General features: G+C 39.1%; 1 protein-coding gene across 1 annotated transcript; it reads right to left on the minus strand.

Annotated features, from left to right (window-relative positions):
• Window positions 1–4,533: 4,533 nt before the first annotated feature.
• Window positions 4,534–25,138, minus strand: hepacama (hepatic and glial cell adhesion molecule a). Its single transcript, XM_038299629.1, has 7 exons — window positions 24,876–25,138; window positions 21,244–21,591; window positions 20,797–21,078; window positions 12,522–12,612; window positions 12,220–12,287; window positions 9,066–9,136; window positions 4,534–6,464 (listed from the first exon to the last, which is right to left on the minus strand). The coding sequence occupies exons 1-7, from the start codon at window positions 24,973–24,975 to the stop codon at window positions 6,102–6,104; spliced, it is 1,323 nt and encodes a 440-aa protein (XP_038155557.1). The 5' UTR covers window positions 24,976–25,138; the 3' UTR covers window positions 4,534–6,101.
• Between the last annotated feature and the right edge of the window lie 352 nt (window positions 25,139–25,490).

The following is a 25,490-nucleotide window of genomic DNA, read 5'->3' on the forward strand; positions in this document are numbered from 1 at the left end:
TGAAATCCCCAGAGATTAAAAGCAACTTTCCAAAGCTCCACAAGACTGACCCACTTCTACCATCTGACGACATTTCATGTTCCACACCTTTCTGTGTTTTTCTTTTTTTTCCCTGTGAGTACACTGTCCTGCTTGTGTATTCATGAGTCTGAGCACCAGTGGACAAATGGTGTTTCCATTAGAACAAAGACGGCAATGAGCAGATCAAACCAAGCGGATCTGATTAGGTTATGCAACCACAGGGCTCACACCTTTAGTGAAAGAAGATCCATTTCAAGATAAAAGCAATCGATAAAATCAGGAGAATTTCCATGACAAAACATGTGCAGCTGGACCACTGAGGAGAGCACATTGTTCTGATTACACCGATAGATCGGGCCAATTTAAGTGCATGAATGTTCACACATTTACTTCACATGTAAATACGTTGCATTACCAATTTCAGTGTTATTGCGCTGTTCTTACATTTATTTCTATTTAATTTGTTTGTTCGTTTTTAGATAGTAGGCAGCTCAAAGAAAGGGGGAATAAATCATACAGTTGGTGTATTAATATATTTATGCAAAGAAAAGCTGTCACATTGGAACAACAAGTTCAAGCACAGAAAGTAAAACAGCGATGGCGGGGCAGAATGTTCATGATACATATTTAGAGATACATTTCAGAACTGTTAAGATTAATTGTCAAGTCACCAGAATCATAATTAGCTAAAGAAAACATCTTTTACCAAAAAGGGCAGTTCAGTTATTTTGAAAATAAGTTTATCCAAGTAAAATTAAAGTTCTTTAATAAAAGCAACAAAAAGGGTCTGTAAGCATTATTTTCTTTCCATTGGTTCCTTAAAAGGACTGTGTTCAAATCCTCAACCACAAAAAAATAAAAAAGGATAAAACTAACTGGATACAAGCGGCTGAAATGAGTTTTCTCCGTAGTGTGTCTGGGCTCTCCCTTAGAGATAGGAAGAGGAGCTCATTCATCCGGGGAGGACTCAGTGTAGAGCCGCTGCTCCTCCAAATCGAGAGGAGCCAGTTGAGGTGTCTCGGGCATCTGATTAGGATGCCTCCTGGACGTCTCCCTGGTGAGGTGTTCCAGGCACGTCCCATCAGGAGGAGGCCAAGGGGGAGACCCAGGACACGCTGGAGGGACTATGTTTCTTGGCTGGCCTGGGAGCGTCCTTCTGCCGGAGGAACTGGCCTAAGTGGCTGGGGAGAGCGACGTCTGGGCCTCCCTACTGAAGTTGCTACCCCCGCGACCCGACCGGGGGTAAGTGGAAGAAGATGGATGGATGGTTGGAAAACTAAGTTTTTGGTTTTTGAATGGGATCTTATTTTATAAACAGCGGTTTTTACTTTTAAATTAAATTTCTTTGCATTATATCCTGTTTCTGTCAACTATGGCTATGTTTTAAATACTGTACAGTAATTCACCAGCAAAACTTGTACATTATTGTGAAAGATGAAAAAGATGGAAGCAATGCTTTCAAATAAAGACAGTAGCTGATTTTCTATCCAAATGTGATTTAGATTTTGAGCAAACCTTTAAAAAACCGAAATAAAGAAAATGCAAATTAGTTGTGTTTTCAAATAAAAGAAAGGTTGCTAAAAACCCATCCAGAGTGGAATTAAAGTTGGGGGTCTTTAACAGTGGATCCAGCAGCTTTGCACACAGTGGTTTGATGTAAATTATACCACAGAGGATCCCCATAGCATGATAATGCCACCATTGAGAGGCTGTGCTGACTGTTTTGTACTGTTTTTATTCCTAGCCTTTCTACTTGATCTTCGTGACACAATTTGTTCACTAATGTTCTGTAGCAAGTCTTAGAGGCTTTTATAGAACAGCGGGCTTAGAGTCAAAGCTGCTGAATAAAAGTTCAGGCTTTTAATATCACAAAAGGAAATTGAGATCTTTCACGTTTTTATTACAGTTATTATTTTCTATTAGCCTAAAAAAAATTCAAATAAAATACAATGTAGTTTTTGATGAAGAAATTGCGCTGTTATCAGATTTGTGTTTCACAAATTTAAAATGGTCATGTAGATTTATTATACAAACCTACTTCTGTTATGAAATGGGGTTTATATGATTCCTATAACTTTTGAGAGTACCTCCTGTGTGTGGTTCGGAAGCCTTACTAATTAAGAGACTTCCTGCATGGATATTTGGACTCACCGCCCACTATAACGTAGACAAGTGAGTGCTGTGTTTACCAATGAAAAAAGTAATTTGTCAGATACACCTCGTTTGCACTATGTCACTTTTTCTGGACTGCACGAGGAGTCGGCATGACACAAACTCTGGATGTGAAGAAGGACAACTTCTTGTTTTCTTTTGTTTTTTTAAACTATTTTTGCAGTTTAATCATTGTAAAGATATGATCAATATACAATAGAAGACTAAAGATGACCAGCTGCAGTTTGCCTCTGCTTATAAATCTTTCTAATCTGCACATACTTGAGCTTTTCAGATATTTTTCACGGACTCTAGACTGCATTTAGCCTTCTTCACAAATACTAAACTTCAGCATATTTATATTTATGCTGAGTAAAGACTCAATCTGAGAAACTTCCAGTAGTTTAGATAGAGTCAGATCTGGAACATAGAACATATTAAATACTGGTTCGATTTTTTTGTCTAGAATTAAAACAGATGCTGTATAAAACGATTAGTGAATTCTTTACTTTTCAGGGATTTTCTTTTTTTACTATCCATCCATCCAATGTTCAGCTTTAAGATCCTTTTGAAAGCTGTTAACTTTGCCAAATCTCCAACTTTACAGTGAGTTAAATGGTTCTGGAGCTCTTTAATAGTTTTTTTGATGAAATGCAGTAATGATAGCTTTATTCACTGTGTTTATTTATCTTTAGATCTGCACAAGTAAAACTGAAGGCTAAATCTGTAAAGGCAGTTCAACAGATTTAGTTTCCTTTCCGGTGACTGTTTTGGCGTGGGACTGTGTTGTTTATACAGGGCGGAAAAATCTGTTGGTATGACTGATCACAAACCCTTGACAGGGACTTGCATGCACAAACACGCACACTGAAGGACCTGGGGGCCATACTGCTAAAGACAAAAGCTCAATTTACAACAGAGTTTGGTGCACAGAACATATACATAGCTGTGATTTATGTGTTGGTCCTTTTGAGGAGTTTTACTGTTTTGGCTTTTTTCATCACGTTATAACCCATGCAAATATACAATTCTGTTTTTAAATTATGATTTCATATTTTCAGAATAAAAAACTAACAAAGCAATTATTGTCTTGTTTAAAAGATAAAAAAGTAGTTCAATATTAAATTCCTACTGTCAGAAAAAGTAAAACACCAAAGCACAGAAGAAAAAAAGTCACTGATATCTTTTAGAAATAGTTTTTTTACTACTGTGTTTCTCTCCTGGTTGAAGAAGCTGCAGCATCATTAACTCCATGTCAGTCAGCTTCATTTTCACAAACCCCCAGTGGCTGCAGCCAACGGGACGGAACTCCCACTGATATTTGCTGGAGGTTTATAATGGTGAAAGGGATTGTTCCTTTCCACTGTCGCCACATGAATACTCATTATGAAGAATTGCTGCAAAGCTAATGAAACCATGTAATCTACTTCTCTATTGCTGAAAAAATCCTGATCATCAGGCTTCCTAACAGAGCACTTCATTCTCCCACTCCAGGTTTAATTGTATCTCCTACATCTTCTAAAAGTTAAGTGGGAGGCAGATCTTATACAGGCTCTCCTGAACTGTCCTGAATGGGGGGGGCCTTGGCTGGATTACTGCTACCACAGCTTCCTGTTCTTCTTCAATAAGGTATGAACATAGCTATATTTATAGGCTTGGAAACTTGTTCAGAGCTGATCGGCCTAGTCTTGTTCATCTACTACATAGCATCAGTAAAGAAGCTGCTAGTTCTTTTACATATTAAATTTCTTCAACGTAAAAAGAACTCTTTGATCAATGTATATTTATTTATTTTTCCTGTGTTTATACTGTCATCTCATACAGTCTGCCCCTTCAAACTGAGTCTGTTTCTGCTCCAGGTTACTTCCTCTTAAAGGGATCAGTACTTAAGCTCAAGCCCTTTTTTAATTCCAGGACAAACTTAAATTGTTTTGAACACTCTTTCACCTAAGATAGATCTCTTTAGCATCTTTTTTTAACATGATGATGATCTATGGCTTAAGAAAGCTGCTCCCTAATTTAGTCATTTGGCAAAATACAATTTCAAATTGGTGAACGACATAAAGAAAAATAAAATAAGATCAAAATTTTATAAATCTTGTTCAACTTTTTGGGTAAAAAGTGGAAAGGTTAATGAAAAGCAGCCAATCATTCATAATTTTTTTTACAAAGTGTAGTCTGGTCAGATTAAATGTTTGGGTGACACCTAGTGAAAGAAAGAAGAATTACAATGACATTATGTATCAAAATTTTACTTTCAGCTGCCTTAGCAAAGCAAAATATATATTTTTTTTTTCTTAGCAAAAATGAAATTATGACGTGTTTGTCTCCATAAAATAAAGAATGACATATAGCTTGGAGGAGCTGGGGGATTTATTTATTTATAACATTCATGACTAAATACAACATATAGTGAAAAGCTTTTCATCCTTATGTTATAAAGTGACCTAATTTGGAGGGAAAAAACTGTTTAGTGTGTTGAAAGGAAAATAAACAAATACTTCAAAACAGAAACTATTAACCTCTAATAATATTGTGTGAAGGCCTCAGAAGTGGTGCCACATTTATTGGCACCCCATCTTACATTGGAGTAGCAAAATTTCTTAGGTTTTTCTTCTTGAAAAACAAACCATCAATCAATTTGAGTATAATTTGTTTAATGCTGGGATAATACCTTATTAAGAAGGACTAGTTAACAAAATCCCTGGTGCTAAATAAAACCTTTTAAAAATATATCTGAAGCCTTATTTTCCCCCAGATAAACAGTTAAAAGATTCTGAGGACTACATCCACTGTTAAATTTGGAGGAGGCTCTCTAATGCTTTGGGCCTGTTTTTCCTTCAATAGCCCTCTGGAACCTTACTTGAGTGGATGATATCATAACTTTTTAGTGTAAAAAAACATATTACATAGAAATGTGGTAACCTTGGTAAGATGAACATTATAATGGACGTGCAAAGAGGCCTGGTTAAAGATCCCTCTCTATCTATGCCATCATCTTGTCAAATTTGATAGAAATAGACAAAGTGCTGTCCTGCTAGGTAAAAAAAAGGCGCGATGGGATTGACGGGGCAAGTTTGACATAGGAACATAGGAATTATTCTCCTGAGTTTGCAAATTTATTTATTAATGATTTGGCTTTTTTTTTTATTGTTGTTTGTCAAAAACTATGCTACAGCAACAAAGCAGACTTTAGTTTATTAAGTTTTATATATCTTTAACATGGGTGCCAATAAATGTGGACTCTGTTTTGTAATTCATTTAAAGGTCCCATATTATTCTACATTTGAAAATAAAAATGTTAACAAGGCCCCCAGAGCATGTTTTTGCAGGGAAATTCCTCCTGAAGGGTGACCCCCCCTCACAACTCGCAACTATGACAACTGGTCAGAGCTCATAAAGATAGCCCAGGAGCACTGAATAATACATAAACTGAGAACCAAAGCTCGACCAATGGGCCGCTACAGACCGTTCTAGACAGCTAATTTCCCCTTATGACATCATAAGGGGCAGGAATATCAAACAGAAATTTTTGAGCACACATCAGCTGAGAGGTGGAGAAAGACAATGATAGAAGTCAAAGTTTTTTTTTTTTCATTTGTGAACCTCATACACAGGCTTCAGGACACATATAACTGTTACAAAAGGTTTGTAATGTGCATTTTGCATAATATGGGACCTTTAAAATCTGTAATTCATCATAGTTCAATCAAATTACAGAAAACTGAATTACAGGATAAGCTACATGCTGGTGGATAGGAAAATATTTTAGACTGACTTGTACCAGTTATTGTGCATAGTCGAAAGAAGTGCATCATAAATACTGGAACATAAAAAAGGTGAAACCCATCTGTCAGCCTAGAAAGTGGAATCCAAAGTAAACATACATTTTACATAATTCTGGGTGGAAACTATTATCACGATGGCTATCAGTGCTGTGAGGAAGTGAGAGTCTGATCGCTGGGATCTGAGCACTCTGCCTCCACAGGCAGGTGGCTCGTTGGGATGCCCACTGCAGGACGAACTCTCCTCACTGGGCTGAAACTGCGAGGGGACGATCCTGGGGAGTGAGCCGGGGAACAAACCGGACGTAGAATAGGAGCAGGAAGAGGCTGAGGGAGAGGCTGTGCAAGGGGAGAGGGGCTCCGGGGGTACCTTCGGGGTGTCGACCAGATTGGCCGCTCAGTTCTGTTGGTGGTAGGAGGAAGGACTGGGACATAGGTAGCAGGGATATTCATTTCTGATTGGATGGCAGTGTTGCCTGATGATTCTTCCAGATGCTCCAAAGTTTCCTTAATGAAGAAAACATACATTAGAGATTTTTTTTCTTTATATACATCCTTTGTGTAGCCAATAATCTTATACCCAAGAGAGCATTGCTGACCAGAAATATGTTTCTATAATTTTACCACTTTAAAAAAATGTTCAGGTTGCAAATATCATCATCAATGAATATTTCTGTTATGGTCTTTATTATAAATCAATACCAAATATTGCTTCTTTGCAAAGTTGAAGGAAAATAGTTGTCAAAATATATGGCCTGAATTTTAACTTCAGTCTTCAGTCAATAGACGGTAACCTCAAGTCTTACATTTATTTCCTTTACCTCTGACCTGCTTTGTTGTCCCTGCATATTTTACTTTGGGGATAGCCTTTTCAGGCTGTTCTGATCAATGCATCTTCTTCTGATATAAAATATTCTCTATGGATTGTTTCAGAGTGAATCTTTATCAGAACCTGTAAGTGATTTAGCTTTGCAATTCTAGTTTTCTGTTGTTGAGTTTGGTGTTTCAATGATCTATAAGTTTTATTTTTAGTGGTATTTTTTAGTGTTTGCTCTATTCCGGAGAGACTAAGCATCTTGCTCTGCATCAGTAGTTCCACATCTGTTCATTAGCTAGCCTGTGTAGCATTAATCAATCTTACATCAAACTCCTTGCTTTAGTATCTCAGATGTCAGATCCCCTGATGTTTGTTCCAAGTCTATAAGCAGGTTGTCTTAAAAAAAAACGTATTTACCTCTCCTGTTTCTTCTGTCATCGCTGCTGAAACCTGACAGACTTATTCTTGCTGACTTTTAACACTGGCATTTTTCCTGCTACTCCTTTAGGGAGGGTTATTTCTACTTCTGCTTGATGCATTAACAGATCCTCTCACCTGAGCTGCAGATCTCTGAACCTCTCCCAGAGTAACCAAGTGGTACTTGAATTCTCTGCTAAGTACTTTCCTTACATAGAATGTCAGTTCAGGTAGAGGACCAAACCAAAGTTTTTTTGTTTGTTGTTCTGTTTCAGATGTTGCCTCTAAAGGAAATTGTTTAAACTTTGTTTTATAAAGAAGTATTACGCTATAAGGCTGAGTACAAACATGATCCATACTTATTACATTTCTGATAAAAAAAGAAAATAACAGTCCCTTTACTTTAGCTCAACATGAGTCACTTTGCATTTCTTTACCCTGTAAATGTCATCATCTGCCCTGATAGCTGACCTTAATTCTTCATGTCACCACCTCCCCAACTCTGTCCGATCTCTAAATATCACTCATCTCATCCACCTGCTTGTTCTGCTTTATATAAGGGTCAGCCCAGCTAGCGGGACCAGATCATTTTTTGTTGTTTCTTTGTTTCATTAGTTTTAGGTTTTCCAAGGTTCGTGTCCCCGTCCCTGGAGACCAGTGGTTTGAGAGGTTTTCAGTGTTTGTCTTGTCGTCTCCTGATTGTGTCCTGGCTCTTTCCCGCTGAGTGCTCTTGGTACCTGTTTTGGCTCGGCAGGGGGGAAGCTAGTTTAAAGTCCCCTAATCCTGGTTCCTAGGTGGGGTACAGTTCAAAGCTCTGCAGTTCACCCGGTACCATATCTTGTCTTTGTCCCTCAACCACTGAGCCTGCCTGTCTGCATCTGTGCGTTTCTGTCTGAGGTCATATCTCGACTCCAGCCTGCTTTTTTTTTTTATAATGGAACTCTGAACCTGCCTTCATGCTCTGTGGATTCCTGGAACCCTGGATCTGTCTGTTCCTGCGTGGATCGGAACACCTGACTGGGCTGCGGACTCCTGGATTCCAGAACTGTCCTGTGTGATCTGTTTTCCCTGAACTGGATCGGATTCCTGCCTGCTTACTGATGTTGCTGCATCGGGGACACTCTGGGCAGCTCTGCGCTGCAGCCTGTTGGGCAGTACATCGGCTAGATCTTGCCTTCCTCTAAGAGGATGGGCTGAACTACTTAACCAGGTAAGTGACTCACAGAAAATCATCCCCCGTCAGATGATCGTGGTCACTTACCTGTGTTTCTCCCACCAGAGTGTCAGTGATTGGGCAGTGCTTCGCCTCCCCCCTGCAGCCACTGCGGTCTGTGATCCACAGCTCTGCATCTGGTATGTTTTGTGTTGTTTTAATAAATGATTTGAACTTTCCCACTGTCTGTCTCACCTTGAATATCATCCGTCCCCGTTTTCATGACAGTAAAATACCAATGAAATTGTGGGCAGTTTGACAAAATGTAAAAAAACTTCAATGGATATTAAAACTTACAAAATTCTATCTAATCTCCTGATTTTTCTTTTAACTAACTGTAATACTACAACTCTTAAACTGACTTTACAGCCAGGGCATTATGTAAATGCAAACTGATTAAAATATCGAGTGCATTTGTTGAAAAATAATACATCAGAAAAAGTAACTCTTTATTCTTAGATCATTTAAGTAATTAATGCATAACCACATATTAAACTAAAATGATAATGAATTTGAATTTACAATTTTTGTGAATGTCACCAATGGCCTATTAGACAGTTTAACATTATGCTTTAAGATTTTAGTCAATTTCAAACTCAAATATACAATATTATGAGGATGTACTGATCCTAAATCAAGGGTTTGAAAATAAGAGACTCACATCTTCGTTGAGAACATAAAGAGGCATCGGGCTCCTTCGGCCAAGGGTAGTTGGCTTTGGCACCACATCAACTGCAAAAGAAAAACCTTTTAGAGAAACCTTTTATGATTTAGACAGAGAAATGGCTTTGACTGATTAATGAATGCATAATACATACACACTAGAATATTCATACTTTTTAGTCTGGGAAGTTTCAGTCTAAGTAATTCTAAGTACAGTATTAGAGAAAAAAAAAATAATAATATATATATATATATATATATATATATATATATATATATATATATATATATATATATATATATATATATATATATATATATATATATATATATATATATATATATATATATATAATTTTGAAGATGTCCAGGATTCTGATTAAAATTGTCTTTTGATATTATTTCTTTTTGTGCACCACTATTTCCTAGACCAAGGTGTTTTGTTTTAATCCACATATTCCTATTTACTGTCAGTTTCTGAGTTTCTCAGTCTCTTTTGATTAGTTCCGTTTTTGGGTTTTAGTTTTGCTTTCAGTGTTTTAATTTAGGTACAGCCATTCAATGAATCAGGTACCCTTGTTTGTTTTCCCTTGTGAAGTCAGTTGCAGTTGTTTACATTCACTCATGTTTCTATGGTCCCAAAATTAGCTCTCACTCCTCTGGGTATATGTCTCCAATTATATTTTCTGCTGATTGATTCTGCTGGGTCCTAGTGTGGGTCTTCCTCCATGTTTTGAGCCTTTTTTATGTCTTAAATACATAAATACCTGGATGACTCGCACATTTTTTGCTTCTTAATGCAGACAAAACAGAAGTTATTGTCTTTAGACCTGTCTTTAAAAAAAATAAGCTGATTAGTCAGTTGCCTAATTTAGATGGGATAAAATAGATCTCAGTTAATAAAGTAAAAAAAACCTTTGTGCTACATTTGATCAGGACCTGTAATTTAAACCCTATATCTACGAGGGTTCTAGAATTTCCTTCTATCATCTCCAGAATATTGCAAAAAATTAGAAATAACTAAGAGTGAAGCTGAGAAATTAGTCCATGCATTTGTTACTTTTAGGCTGGACTACTGTAATCCTTTACTATCAGGAAGTCCACAAAATGGAGTTAAAAGACTTCAGCTGATCCAAAATGCTGCAGCCAGAGTTCTGATGAAATTTAAAAAGAAAGATCACATCTCTCATATCCTACCTTCTCATCATCGGCTTTCTGTTAAATCCAGAATAGAAAAACAAATCCTCCTTCTCACATATAAAGCCTTAAATGGCCAAGCTTTATCTTATATCAGAGATCTGATTGTACCTAGATCAGGCTCCTTGGAACCAACTACCTGTTTTAATCCATGAGGCTGACACCCTGTCTACTTTAAGGCTAGGGTTAAAATTGTTTTTTCTTTAATTTTTTGATAAAGCCTATAGTTAAAGTGGCTCAGGTTATCCTGAGCTACCTCGATAGTTATGCTGCTATAGGCTTAGACTACTGGAGGACATAGAGACCATTTTTTTTAATCATTCTGCTTCATTCTATCTCTATTCCCCCATTCTGCATTATTTGTTAGTTTAACCTCTAACTGTATGCTCTTTCTGCTTTTTGTCATCATATTGGCTTCCGGAGAGAAATATCAGCTGGCTTGCTGTTATCAACACCTTTGTTTATAGATGTTGGAGCTTGGCCTGTTTCTTAGTGTAGTCCTGTTTCTCTGACTGTGACTAACTGTATGTGCTCTATTTCATCCTCTGACATAAGAGCTGGCTCAGAGCTTGTCTACCTTGCTCCTTGAACCCCAGTCGGCCACGGCAGATTGCCACTCACACTAAGCCCCGTTCTGCTGGAGGTTTCTTCTTGTTAAACAGGAGGTTTTTTTTCTCTCCACTGTCATTACATGCATGCTTAGAGTGAGAGATTGGTGTCTAGTCAATGAGAATCACCTGATTTTGCTTAGATAGGAATCTTTGAACCAGTCTGACTGTATGATCTGGTTGTATTTTCTCTGTAAAGTGCATTAAGATTATATGTGTTGTAAATTAATGTTACATAATTAAACTGAATTGAATATAATTTTTCATTGGTATTGGCTTCTGCCTCTTTGTCTACTCTATTTGAATTTGCTTTAGTAAATTCACCTTCAAAAAAACAATACATTCCAAATTTCACCCATATCATTGATCTATACACTTTATATTTTTTTATGATTAATTAGAAATTTATTTTCCACTTACTTTACTCTGAGATGCACACAAGAACATGTGGCATCTGTGTCTTGGATAAAAAAAAAAAAAAAAAAAAACTGCTAACAGTAGGAACTTTAGGAATTTAAAAAAATATATATATTATGTTCAAGGAACTTAATATTGAAAAATCAATATTTGCAGGTTAAGATTTTACTTTTGATTGGATCTATGCTTCAGAATTTATTTACAGTCAAACACAAATAGGAGTTACATGTTAGAGATTTAAATCCAGATATTCTAAATCAATCATTATTCAGAAGAAAATAGTGAGCAGAACAAATATACATATAGGTAATTACTAAAGATTTGAAGATATATAAAATTTGCATGGATCATTGTGTTAGTATAATGAATAAAAAGCTTTCCCATGTTTTCTGACTGAAATATAATAACTTAAATAACACTTTTAACTTTAGCTTTGAGGATTTTGACCTTTTAAATGTTTTTACAGTTTTTTTATAGTACTTTGAAAGACTTATATGACTTATAAGACTTGAGTGCATTATAAACAATATTAATAATTATTATTTGGGTCATTTTTAATCATCATCATTATAACCTTCAACTCAATGCCTTTAAAACTTGATATTCATTCTACTGTCAGCAGAACAAGAAATTCTTTTTTTGTTCACATACAGAATTTTATACTTGTCATTTGAGGTATTTTTAGATCAGGCCTTTCTGTGCAAAAAAGATATTGAAATCTAAGTACTTCCAATAAGATTTTTAGGGTTAAATGTACAGTAACAGTCATTAGTAGTACACATATGACATGTCTCTGTGATCTACAAAGAGTTTTAACATTATGTTGATGAGTTATGGATATTTGGATCAAACCGATTGCCAGATCCAAAAAAAAAACTATTTTTAAATATCATTGTAGAAAATAAAAAGAGAGTTAAAGCTGTTTCTCACCATCATGGCCATTGTCACCTTGCTCCATATAAACTGGAGCTCTTTGGGGAACAGGTCGATGCTTCTTCCTGTAACAAGGCCGAAGAAATATTAAATTATGCCCAAATATTTTCCAATCTTTCGCCATAACTCAGGCACAGTAAGTGCCATGTTTTTTGTTTTTTTTCCAACACAGGGCTACTTTAAATTCTAATCACATCATTGTATGCTTTAGTTTAGTTAGAGTAGAAGAAAAAAAAAGAAGTTAAGAGAGGAAAAGAGGTGGAAACCAAGGGAAAAAAAGATAAAAGAACAGTTCTTACTTGGAAGGTTTCCAGCAAGCACACACTGTAACCAGGGTGATTAGGAGAAATATTCCCCCGGTGGATAGGATGATGTATAACGAGCTTCGTCCTGAACCAGATTGATAGACAGAAAAAAAACAGAGTAGGAAGGCCATTAATAAAAGTTAATGAAAGTTCTCTAAAATTTACTGCAGCTACCCAATTTTAATCAAACCTTTTAAGTAATTTCCTTTTTTAACATATTTTATTCACAGGGATACTGAAACTGTGTTGGAATGACTTGGATGTCCGTCTGAGTCTTTGTGAAGTACTGCTATGTATGCAGAGTGAATATGGAGCATGTCTGAAGGCCCGTAGCTGCCTGCTCATGCAGCACATAACAGAACAGCAATAATGAAGTCAGAATTACTAATTCTCACTGAGGCAAAGTATCCTCCCCACCTGCCAACTTTTCCGTCTCCCTCCTCATAAATAACTCTTCATTCATTGGATTAGACTGCCTCACCCTCTCACAAACTCTCTCTCGCTCTCTCTCTCTCTCTCTCTCTCCCTCTTGAGGCAAACCCTCTTACAAACACAGCCGTGATTTGCACTCGTAAACAACATTGTTAGGGAGGCCTGTATGCATGTGTACTGTTGGCCTGAGCTGATTGCTTTGATGGGCTTCCGAAAATGTTTAGTAAGCAAAGTACTGACTGGCCTGATGTATCCGTAGGTTTTTGCTATTTTTCCACCAAGAGGGAATATTTAAACTTCTGAGATGGTCTTGAATCTTTATTTGTCTTTTCTAGATGTCTTCTAAAGATTTTATATAGATCTCTGCTTTACCACACAATTTTAGTCTAAAGTTGTGAAGTTTCTTTTTATTCTGGGGATTAAAGGCTGCTGGACACATGGGCTAAAAATTAACAAATTCAAAGACTGCTCTAAAACTGGATTTTATGCACTTTGTTGTCAACAACATGCAATTTTTTTCTGTAGTTAAAGTTAAAGATTGATTTAGAAACTTTTGTAGTTTAAAAAATATCTTTTATGACCTAACTTAGAGTGAGCATCAAGCAACACTTCAAGAAAGTATTCTTCCCCTTTTTACACAATTGTAGCTTTCCTAAGCTCATAAAAATGGACTTGGGAAAACGTTATTTCCTCATTTTCTCCATACTCATCATAAAACTGTTGGGCCATAAACCATGGTATCAATTTTGGTATATTGGGGATGCATGTCAATGCTGATATTGTCCATGATCATCATTGTAGGAGGATGCAGTCTTGCTCAGCTTTTGGTCTCCTCTCCAAATGCAGCAAAAATCCCCCTTTACAAAGCCTCTTTCCCAATGAAATAAACAGGGTAGCACAGGGTTTTCAAACATGGATGGACCCGCTAACAATTGCCATTTGGCTCCCTGCTCATTGCTGCAAAAACTTGGATCTGACCGTCTGCAGGGAAGCTGCGTAGCCCTGCGTGTGTGGTGACACTAGACAAGCAGCAGTGATAGCCAGAAAAAAAGAATCATCAATGTTATCACTGGGTTAGCGTTGATGATGCCATCAGTGCAACAGAAATCAGGAAAGTAAACAATGGAGAGCAACATGGAAGGGAGTCAGAACATAGTAAGTGTGCTAAATCTCTCTTACCATAGCTCTACCGTGTTTATCATTTGTAAGCAGAGTTGTTCGGCTTGTTAGATCAGATGTGACTGGCTCGATGTTCTGACCTATATTTTCTTCATCTCAATGGTACCATGAAAATTAGCGGGTTTACCGTTTGTAGGCAATTAAACCCAGGTTGCTTGCTGAGCTAATTGACCTGGGTCAACGTGGGTCAGTGAGTCATTCCTACTGCCACTAAAAGCTGATAGTTTGCAGGTTCCAACTTTTTTTGGCCAGTGGCAAAGGTGTACAAAACACTCCCATAGGATTATGCACTCCTCACCCCCACAGTGCTTTAAGGACAAAATTACTTCTTCATGCCTTTCTAATTCTATTTCGGTTATCTGTTTGACCATGATTTAAGCTTGATTCACACTTTTTTGTCCTAGCATACAGCAAGTTTGGCGTGTGTTCACAGTACAATATTTGTCTGAATATTATTTGATTATATGAAATAACATATCAGCAACCCTTTCTAGGGGTTGCTCATTAAATATATCTTATTTGCACAACAAATGTAGTTTAAAAAAACTATCGTCAAGTAAAAACTGACTATTCATTCCTACTTTAGTTTGCAAAATTTTTTTTTCAAGCTTACTTTTTGTAGTGATTTAAATTCAAGTCTATTTTTTGTATCTGCTTCTTTATTGTTTATATTCGCTTTGTGTGGCAAGTTCTCTGTGTTTTCTAATAATTTTTGTTTTGTCTAAATTATGACTTGTGATCCGATCCAGTGTCACTGTTCTTTTCATTCTGCCCCTGTGTATCATTCTCCTTTTCCCTCAGCTCTTATTTTTCTCAGCTGTTGCTTGTTTTTACCTGATTTCTCTCACCTGCTATCCATGCCTTTTCTTTTTACGCCCCAAGTTTTTGGCCTGTTCTGATCATTAAATCATTGTTTCTTTTAACCTTCCCTAAATGAAGCAGTCATTAAATGTTTCGTTCTGCTGTTGTTTGCTTGGTACTGGTATCATGCAACCAAACATTAATTTTAATGCAAATGATTAGCAAAAAATGTACATTTAAACAAACCTTAACAGCAGTATTGATATTATTATTTTTGTTGAAAATTAAATGTAAATATAGTACCCAACCAGTGGTTAGTTTCTCCTGATCTTGAGAGTATCATTAAAACTGATACTGATCAATTTTTGAATTTATTTTTAAGGTTAGATAAAACACATCCTTTAAATATCCCATGTATGCAAAATGGAAGATATTGTATTATAAGTAAAACATACATCACATTTTTAAAGTATTCTAATGCAAGTGGGATCAAGTTGCATCAGTTTAAAAAAGGGCAATTCAATTGTTTTAATGGTAATAAATGAGGTATCTGCAAATAAAACATTTTATTAACCCCAAAAGGGAAGCTAAAAAATTGAAAAGGGACACAGATTGCTATTCTTAATATAAAAACTACACCAAAGAATTTTGAATTTCTCATTAAGATGCATTACCAAACCATTAATTGTTTTTACAAATTACCTAAACACAAAGGAAGTTACCTTTTAACTATGGTTCTGTCAATTCCTTTTGAATCCTTGGTGAATTCACCAAGAAAACCCTTTGGTTAGATTATTTCACTCGATGTAGAGTGGGCAGAAGCAGTGTAAACGGCGGAGCCTCATACAGCAGTTCAGCTGGCCATACATTCGTAAAGGCATCCATCCCTAGTGGGGTGCTGGCCTCTCCCCGGGAAAACCACAAGGGACAATGCGTACAACTAGGCAAAAAGATTGACTTGGGCCGTACTAAAGTTATCCCATATCTGGTGAACCACCTAAGGATGCAATCCCCATTCCCCTGGGCAAAGCCTCTAAGGGGACAGATAATCTGCCACAGAGTTCCTCATCCTAGCACCCTTTTCTGCAGATGCAGCTGGGGGTCCATGTGGAGGCGGTTGAACCACCTCTTTAAGGGGCATGGATGAAGCAGCTCAAGAGGAGTCAGAGCTGAGGCTGCCACCAACATCCACAGCAGGCTCAACCATTGTCTGACTGGGAGTGCCGCTCCCACATGAAAGGATGGACCACAGAGGGTGGATCCTATCTATCCTCCTGGTGGGGAGACGGGCCAGCAAGTACATACTGATAAAGACTGCCTGCTGTGCTGGGATCCTCTGATTGTTCACCGCTATCCCAAGAATATGTCTCTAAATTTGATACTCAGGAGAAGGGGACAAAGAATAGCCAGAATTCTGGCTATCCTTTGTCCCCTTTGTCTGGCTATTCATGGCATAATTTTTACCGCTGACCAGTACAGGGAGCTCAAGACTGCCTTCATTCACTTTGTGATGCTATGCCGAGAAAGTCAATCTGCTTATACCTCTAGACTGAAATATGCTAATATGCATTTTTCAGGTCAATGGATGTAACCTACTTTCCTAGACAGATTATCTGAAGGATATTAAACATGTGGAGCATGAGAAAAGAAAGAACCTTCAAGAAGCAGAACCCTGAGGTCCAACACTGGCCAAAGGGAACCCTCCTTTTTTGGCATTAGGAAATAGGTGGAGTAAAAACCTTCATCCTGCAGCCATGGTGGAACAACTGCTATGGCCTCTTTGTCTAGAAGAGCTTGTATTTCCTGCAGCAGGACTGTAGTGCCATGCAGGATCAGTGACCAAAGTCACCCATATCCCTGATGGAGTTGGAAGCCAATGAACTTCAACCTATAACCATGCATCATAGTTTTTAACACCCATGCATCGCTGAAGTGGGCCTCCCAATAGGCCAGTTGCTGTTCTGAAAACCTCCCCACTGTTAGGAGCCCTCTGGCTGCTTTCTGCCTCCTGCCCCGGCTTCTGGGGGGGTGCCGGCTTCTCTATGGCCCCACCACAGTCCCACGAGTTGGAGCCTCCTCCACCCGAGACTGACGCCAAGCTCCCGCCATAGCCTGGCTCTACTTCCCAAACTGTGGAGAAGCAGCAGTCTGAAACTGACTGCGTGGGTCCCGTACATTGTACATTGTGAGTGGGGGGTTTCGTGGCCCCTTGGCAACCACTCCAACATTCAGGGGCCCCTTTGATTGCCGATGACGCTTCAGCGCTCTCTCCGCCTCTGGTCCAAACAGCCGTTATGGGACCACAGGCATCCTCCGTAAGCTCTGCCTACAGTTTTCAGAGATCAGGGCCTGTGTGAACCAGACCTGATGTCAGGTGACCACCAGGGTAGACAAAAAGTGACCCAGCTCCCTGGCCATGAGCCCAAAGGCCTGCAGGGCCATATAATTAGTATAACTCAGTGCTGCACCTGCTGCGCCCCTGGCTGCAGCATCTAGGACTGAGCCAGCAGCAGAACGGAGAGTGTGTTTACAATATATGCCATTAGAGCTGCAATGTCGTAAGCTCAGCAAAAAAAGTTGTCTAACACCCAACAACTGGCGCTTAGATAGCTCCTCATCTAGAGAAAGAACCAGAAAGGTGATGCAGCAGTCCATTGGGAGCATGCGGTTGCACAAGGGCGCTAGGATCTGTGCATCCCTACCATGATGGGAGAGGCACCTAGGATCTGTTCGCCAATGTTAAATCTCCTCCAAGAAGGCCAGAGATGAAGGGACCTGAATGAAGGTGCCGCTGAGACCCTGTGGAAAAAGGGATTTCCTGCAGTATGAGTCGCCTGTGTATCGTCCAGGCTGACCCTGGCCAAGGTTGCCATAATAATTGCCTGATGTTTACTTGGGTCTTCCCCTGGGTCAGAGCTAACTGAAGTCCTGAGGAAATTCCCCGCATGTTCATGACCTTCCAAACTCCTGACCACGAGGGTCTGGGAGTTGTGTCCTTAATCCCAGAGGTATTGAGACTCAGAATTGGAGGCCTTAACAGAGATTCCGCAGAGATCCTGCTCCGATTCTCAGGGATACCAGTTGGGGTATAGGAATCAGCTCTGGAACTTTGAGATAAGCCATGAACTGCTCCAACTCAGTCCTCAGAAAGGGCTTCCTGGCTAGATAGACGCTCCTGCCAAGATGGGTGTTGCAGTCAAGTCCTCTTCCTCTGCTGACTGTGACGCTTGCAAGCTCTGCTGCAAATGGTAAATTCTCCACCTGACGTAGCCTGTCTTCTCTGACAGACAACAGCAGGATACTGCAGTTCATGCATGGGTCTGTCAGAGCTTCCCTGAGATGACCCATGCCATGCATTTGGGGCACAGGACATGTGCATCCTCTACCTCAGGGGTGTCAAACTGGTTCCAGAAAGGGCCGTGTGGCTGCAGGTTTTCTTTCCAACCAGCAATAACACACCAGACTCCAGTCATTTCATCAAGTGAGTCCAATCTGAACATGATGTCTTGATGAAATGACTGGAGTCTGGTGTGCTATTGCTTGGTTGGAAAGAAAACCTGCAGCCACACGGCCCTTTCTGGAACCAGTTTGACACCCCTGCTCTACCTGGAGGGTGATTCCACAGAGGGCGCACAAAAGCAACCCGTACAGATGTAGAAAATGAGGGCAGGCACCAGGCAAACTGAGCAAGGACTTTAAGAAAACTGAACAACGCAGTCAGAGGCCTGTCAATATACTGTAATGTGACCACACACATGCCTGCAGCAACTGGATAACCTGTGAGGGCCTTCAACGAAAGCTGAGTGGGGAAGCAAGTGCCAGCAGAAACAACAGTCACAGCCAGAGTCAGATGAGCCTTCCACAGCAGGACACTCAAACAAACACACAAACAAACAGACACATCAACCACAGCCTTAGAGGGCTCCAAAGCACTCCGACTAACAAGCCACAGGCGGGATGACTTCGTAAACACCAAAGGTGTACATACCTCTCTAGACCTACCATTACCAATAAGCTCAGAATCACTGACTTATGGGAACAGTCGACAATGAAAAGAGCTATTTATAGATGCGGATCCAGGCGGGCTACTTGTCTAGTGCATGACTCTGTTTACATACAATCACAACCTACGCAGAGCTTGAGGAGAAATATCCACTTTGTGTAATACCACTGACAGTCGGGAAGGAATGAAACACCAAGTTATCCTTTTACTTAGGTTGTTTTTTCAAAATAAAATACGTTTTTTTTACTCCATCTAGTTTGTTGGACTTCAAACAATGTTTTCTATAATTGTAACTTTCTTAAGTTTTCCACTAGGTTTTTAGTACTTGATACATTGGTGAGTGCTGTTGGAAGATGTGTATATATATATATATATATATATATATATATATATATATATATATATATATATATATATATATATATATATATATATACACTATATTGCCAAAAGTATTTGCTCACCCATCCAAATTATTGGAATCAGGTGTTCCAATCACTTCCATGGCCACAGGTGTATAAATTCAAGCACCTAGGCATGCAGACTGTTTTTACAAACATTTGTGAAAGAATGGGTCGCTCTCAGGAGCTCAGTGAATTCCAGCGTGGAACTGTGATAGGATGCCACCTGTGCAACAAATCCAGTCGTGAAATTTCCTCGCTCCTAAATATTCCACAGTCAACTGTCAGCTGTATTATAAGAAAATGGAAGTGTTTGGGAACGACAGCAACTCAGCCACGAAGTGGTAGGCCACGTAAACTGACGGAGCGGGGTCAGCGGATGCTAAAGCGCATAGTGCGAAGAGGTCGCCAACTTTCTGCAGAGTCAATCACTACAGACCTCCAAACTTCATGTGGCCTTCAGATTAGCTCAAGAACAGTGCGCAGAGAGCTTCATGGAATGGGTTTCCATGGTCGAGCAGCTGCATCCAAGCCATACATCACCAAGTGCAATGCAAAGCGTCGGATGCGGTGGTGTAAAGCACGCCGCCACTGGACTCTAGAGCAGTGGAGACGCGTTCTCTGGAGTGACGAATCGCGCTTCTCCATCTGGCAATCTGATGGACGGGTCTGGGTTTGGCGGTTGCCAGGAGAACGGTACTTGTCTGACTGCATTGTGCCAAGTGTAAAGTTTGGTGGAGGGGGGATTATGGTGTGGGGTTGTTTTTCAGGAGCTGGGCTTGGCCCCTTAGTTCCAGTGAAAGGAACTCTGAATGGTTCAGCATACCAAGACATTTTGGACAATTCCATGCTCCCAACTTTGTGGGAACAGTTTGGAGCTGGCCCCTTCCTCTTCCAACATGAATGTGCACCAGTGCACAAAGCAAGGTCCATAAAGACATGGATGACAGAGTCTGGTGTGGATGAACTTGACTGGCCTGCACAGAGTCCTGACCTCAACCCGATAGAACACCTTTGGGATGAATTAGAGCGGAGACTGAGAGCCAGGCCTTCTCGTCCAACATCAGTGTGCGACCTCACAAATGCGCTTCTGGAAGAATGGTCAAAAATTCCCATAAACACACTCCTAAACCTTGTGGACAGCCTTCCCAGAAGAGTTGAAGCTGTTCTAGCTGCAAAGGGTGGACCGACGTCATATTGAACCCTATGGATTAGGAACGGGATGTCACTTAAGCTCATATGTGAGTCAAGGCAGGTGAGCAAATACTTTTGGCAATATAGTGTATATATATATATATATATATAAATTAACATTTGATGTAACTTTTCATCCGTCCTAAGCTTCTGAAATCCTAAGTGTTAAGAAGAATGATTTAAGGAAATAAATCCATCAACTCATTCTAAATATGAAATTGTGTTACAACAGCTTCTATTGGTGTAACGTATCACCTACTGTAGACAGTGAGCCGAACAGGGATGCTTTTCATGCTGCTGATGGGGTTCTCCACTGTGCAGGCATAGATGTCATCATCAGACATCAGAACACGAGAGATAGTCAGCACCTTCTGGTCGTGTGAAAGCAGCAGGCGTGTGTCGTTGGTCAGCACCTTCCCTCCTTTCAGCCAACTATAGATTGGCTTTGTGCCATTGTCATGGGAGCAGTGGAGGTTGAAATGCTCACTGTACTCAAGGACTGAGGAGGCCATCATCTGGATGTAAGGTTTTGTCACAGGAACTAAGGAGGATAAAAGGATTACAGTACAGGAAAGCCAAAAATAATTCAATATAATATATTTCTATGATGAATATATTTAGTATATGTTATAATTCTTCCCCATATTTTAATTTGTACTTCATAAAGCACTAAAAACAATCTGGTATACAAATGTCATATAAATACCATCCACAGTCAGCTCGATGTAGTGCTCTCCAGTGAATGTGTCATCTGTGATGGAAATTTCGACTTCGTACATTCCTTCATCTGATAGCTGCAGTCTTTGAAGCTGCAGGGAGCCATTCTCAAACACCAGGATGCGATTACGATACTCAGGCCTTAGGTTTCCAATTATTTCTGTGCCGATTGACTGAACGACAGTGACAGGCTTCACTTTGTCCTTCTTCACCTGCCACTTGATGACAGGTTTGTCAGAGCTCCTACTGGAATAGCTGACCGACAAAAGGGCCTCTCTGCCCACCGTGCCCCTCACCACCTGGGTCTGGCTGGTCACATTTACTCCCAATGCCTTCCCTGTAAGGCAAAGACGCTGGTGAGATGAACGCTGAGGAGTAAATTTATGTCTTGACAAAGTAATTATACCTGATTAATGTTTTAAGAATACTCCTGTGATACAACCAAAAAGGAAGTAGTTCTGTTAGGGTTCTTGTAGACAAACCAACACAATGTGTTGTAGTTTTGTGAGGTGAGAGAAGTTTGAAACAATTGGGCTCTTCTTTAATTCTATTTAATAAAGAACTTTTTAAAAAGGGTGATCAGCATTCATATTCAGCCTTGGTAAGTCAATACATTTCTAGGAATCTTTTCCTCAACTATTACAGGTGAAGGTCTTTTAGGCTGTTGGTCACTGTCAGCTTTGTACACTCCATTGTTTTCACTGCTTCTCTATTTAATGCCCCACCCCCTTTTCGTAAGCTTGTGGTTATGTAATACTCTTGCCGTTTCAAATGGCACGTTGTGCAGTGAAATGAGTGCAACCAACGTCAAAATTAATGCTGTTTGAAAAAACAAAACTATAGGAATGCGGAAGTAATATTACCAATATTATAAATGTTACAATGAAAAGTCCAAAGTTTCAATACATAACTAAAATGACAGAAATTTAAGAATATTTTTTAATGTTAAGTAATGTATTGCAATACTTAAAAAGAAAACTTTTTCACAAACTCATCACAAAACTGGATTGCCTTTCCTGCAAGCGACAATTATGGACCTTGGGTTTAAGTTAAAACTATTTAATTCTAAGGGAGATTCTGCATAGCGTTACACGGTAGTCAACGCTTAGTTCAAGCATCTTTGGAAGAAGGAACTATAATTAGTTTGGTCTATTAATGGAAGGCAGGTGAGATTATTATTTCTGACACCTCTTACTGTGACAGGTAAGGGATGATCCAGTGGAAGGTAAGCCTATCCACAGAGGTCAGGTGAAGAGAGGGCTGGTTTGAGAATTGCTTTGGTGTGTGAACTTTTGTTTGGAGAAGCTTCTGCAGAGCAAGAACATTGGAGGGTGAAAAGGCAGTTGGTTCAGATTTTGGTAGCTGCATCTCAGGAGTTGATTAAGCCTTTAAATAAGCTGGGGATCTGTGAGAGCACCAGAGGAAGGGGTCTAATTTATTGGCAAGGACAGTCTGATCAAAATGTGAGGTAAGAGTCCAACATAACAGTAAAGATTGTCAGACGTTCTCCCAAAAAAGTATCCCTTTTAAGCTATTTGATTGCCACTGATGATCTACAGCTGCTGCTCCTTACCTGCTAATCACACCTTGCAGAGGGAAAACAACACCAAAACAAACCCAGCCTAGCACACAGCCTCAGCACAAGTGGAACATAATGCAGATTTATGCTAGTTGTCAGCTTCCAAATACATAAACAGTGGAAAAAAGTTATTGCACATTGGAAAATCCTTATCAGGGGAGCTGAAGCAAAATGAGTAATAAACAGCAATGGAGACAGCAGAAGGTAAACAGCATTAAAGTAAAAAAGATTAAAGAAAAAGAACAAACACTAAAAAAATACATTAAACCACAGCTGCAATTAAGCAGCTTCCAAAACAATCCAAACGGATTGCCAAAAGAAAACCAAAAACACGGCCCCATGCATTGCAAGAAAATCAAAAGCAATAGTTTTATCTATTTAAGGGTGGATCCTGGTTCATTTGGTTATAAAATCACACTTTTCACTTTTAAGGATATTTGAAGCCAAAGGAATCATGGTCTATCTGTCTATCTTTTTTAACTGATTTTTTTTTTTTTTTTTTTTTAATTGGCTTCAATTTAAATAGTCCTCTGCTGTTGTTTTCAACAAATTTTAGTGTATCATATTGTATTTTAGACCCTGAAAAAGGACTGCAAAGACCAACATGCATGCTAAACAAAGCAAATGATACAGCTCCCTCACTGTTTTTGGAGTTATTTGCTGGTTGGTTTTTGTCTTGTTATCCAAAGCAATTCAGAACAAATGTACATAATGTTTGCAATTTTTGGACACCTGATATAATGAGCAAATGTCACAAATATTTTAGCTCATTCCTTATATTATTTAAAAAAAAGTATATTTTCAATTTTAAGGACAGTGGCCAACATGAGTGATATTAACATAAAAAAATGAGAAAGTGAAAGGTTAAGCAGCAAACTAATAATGCCTTTTTAAAATAAAACATGAAACTCTTTAACAAGATCCCTCTTTTTACAACACCTTCCTTTTTAGTCAGTGGAGTTAAGAGCTTCAAACAAACATGATAATGCACAGCTGCTTTTAATTGATCGTACATATCTCAATCAATAATCTTCTCAAACACTCCCTTTTGGAATTTCCCATGACCTCTCAGAGTGAGAGAACAAGCATTGCACTAATTTTGATTTGTGTTCCCCAGTTATTACCCACCTCCTGCTAGCTTACAGGGATAAAGTTCTCTAATGTAAGCCACATTTTACCTTTACAATGAAGCCCTGTCTTGGAAACCAAACAAAGCAACGCTATTATGTTCACAGTGGAGGTTGCTATAATTTAGCAGTAGTTGGGTACATGGAGGCCCAAACATTGGCTGTGAGCCTGTTTAGGGACATCCTACTGTTAGGCTCCAGTGATGGAGAGATCAGCCTGAGAGGGAGGGAGACTCGATGGCGCTCTTTTACAGATAGGCAGTTAGCAGGGCATCGCCTCATTGCTGTGGTAACCATTTGGTCCCCTTGACAAGAGTTGCCAAGGCAATAACACAAAGGGCACGATTGTTGCAATGAGTTTCCTCCCTTGAAAAGCTCAAGCAAGAGAGAGAGAGGCTAACAGAGGGAAATTCTTTGTCACTGGTGAAGCTGGAGATAGACACAGGATCCAGTGATTCTAAACAAATCTGGCTTGCTTGGGTAAACTGGGCCCTTGGTACTGTTGGGAAGTAACTTTTCATAGTTATTTCTTTGAAGTGAACTGATAAAAATTTCCTCATGAAAAGCAAACCCTCTTCCAATTCACAGCCTCTTATCCTATTTTTCTTTCTTTTTTTTTTTTTTTACTCACTCTTGACCTTGTATTGTCCCCTTCATGCGCTCTCTCACCAGCCACTTCAAGTTCTTTTTTGAGCACAAAATGGAAATTCAACAAACCCATTTTGGAAACAAAAAAGGAACACCAAAGGGAAAAAAAATCTCTGAAGACCAGTTAACTTGTTAATTATCTCCATTATAAAAATCACATGAAGTACAAAACAAAACTGACAATTTGCTTTGCCAAGTAATATCTTTTTAAGATTTTCTGTAATCTTGGTTAACTTTGTTAATTGTACGGCAGATATTTGTACCTACCTGTAAAGTGGAGGAGGAGAAGGAGGCAGAAGAATGTCAGAAGTGAAGGAATGTCCCTGAAGTTGTCACTTTTAGAGGAGGGCTTCCTCTCCACCTTCATCTTGTGTCCTGGGCAGAGTCTTTCTCCCGTTTATTGAGCATGGTTTATCCACCCCGGGCACGTCTCAGTGGCACAGCACTCTCTCCACTGCTTGCCTGCCTCCAACTCTGGCCTCTGCCTGGTCACACTGAGCCCCACTCTCCCCACAGTACCCCACTCACAGCCAACAACAGCCAACTGTGTGTGTGCATGTTCATGTGACACTGAGACAGCATGTATAGAGCAGATCTGTCCTTTTTATCTTCTTAACTTTGAACTTTTAAAAGGACCTATGGTGTATTCTATTACTTTTAAATCATGTAAAACGTAAAGTAAAAGAAAGAATATTATATGTGAAGTTATTTACTTTGTGCTCTTGAAAAAACCTACAAAATATTTCATAAGTCTTGCCTTTGTCTCCCTTCTGCTTTGAACAAAAGCAAAAACACTTCTTTATAATTAAACATATAGAAAATAGAAAAATTGTGAATCTTTCTATTGCATCCTTTGTGATCAGGTAAATCAATCTTTCATCG

The sequence above is a fragment of the Cyprinodon tularosa genome, unplaced genomic scaffold (assembly GCF_016077235.1).
Source record: "Cyprinodon tularosa strain WSP-4 unplaced genomic scaffold, ASM1607723v1 ctg431, whole genome shotgun sequence".
NCBI lineage: Eukaryota > Metazoa > Chordata > Actinopteri > Cyprinodontiformes > Cyprinodontidae > Cyprinodon > Cyprinodon tularosa.

Bases quoted from the DNA above. Each gene is read 5' to 3' on its own strand.
- hepacama (XM_038299629.1), bottom strand. From the start codon at position 24,975: ATGAAGGTGGAGAGGAAGCCCTCCTCTAAAAGTGACAACTTCAGGGAC. The intron at 9,137-12,219 runs GTGAGAAACAGC...TTTCTTTTGCAG, and splicing joins AGGTGACAATGGCCATGATG to TTGATGTGGTGCCAAAGCCA. The intron at 6,465-9,065 runs GTGAGTCTCTTA...TTCTTCATTAAG, and splicing joins TTTATGTTCTCAACGAAGAT to GAAACTTTGGAGCATCTGGA.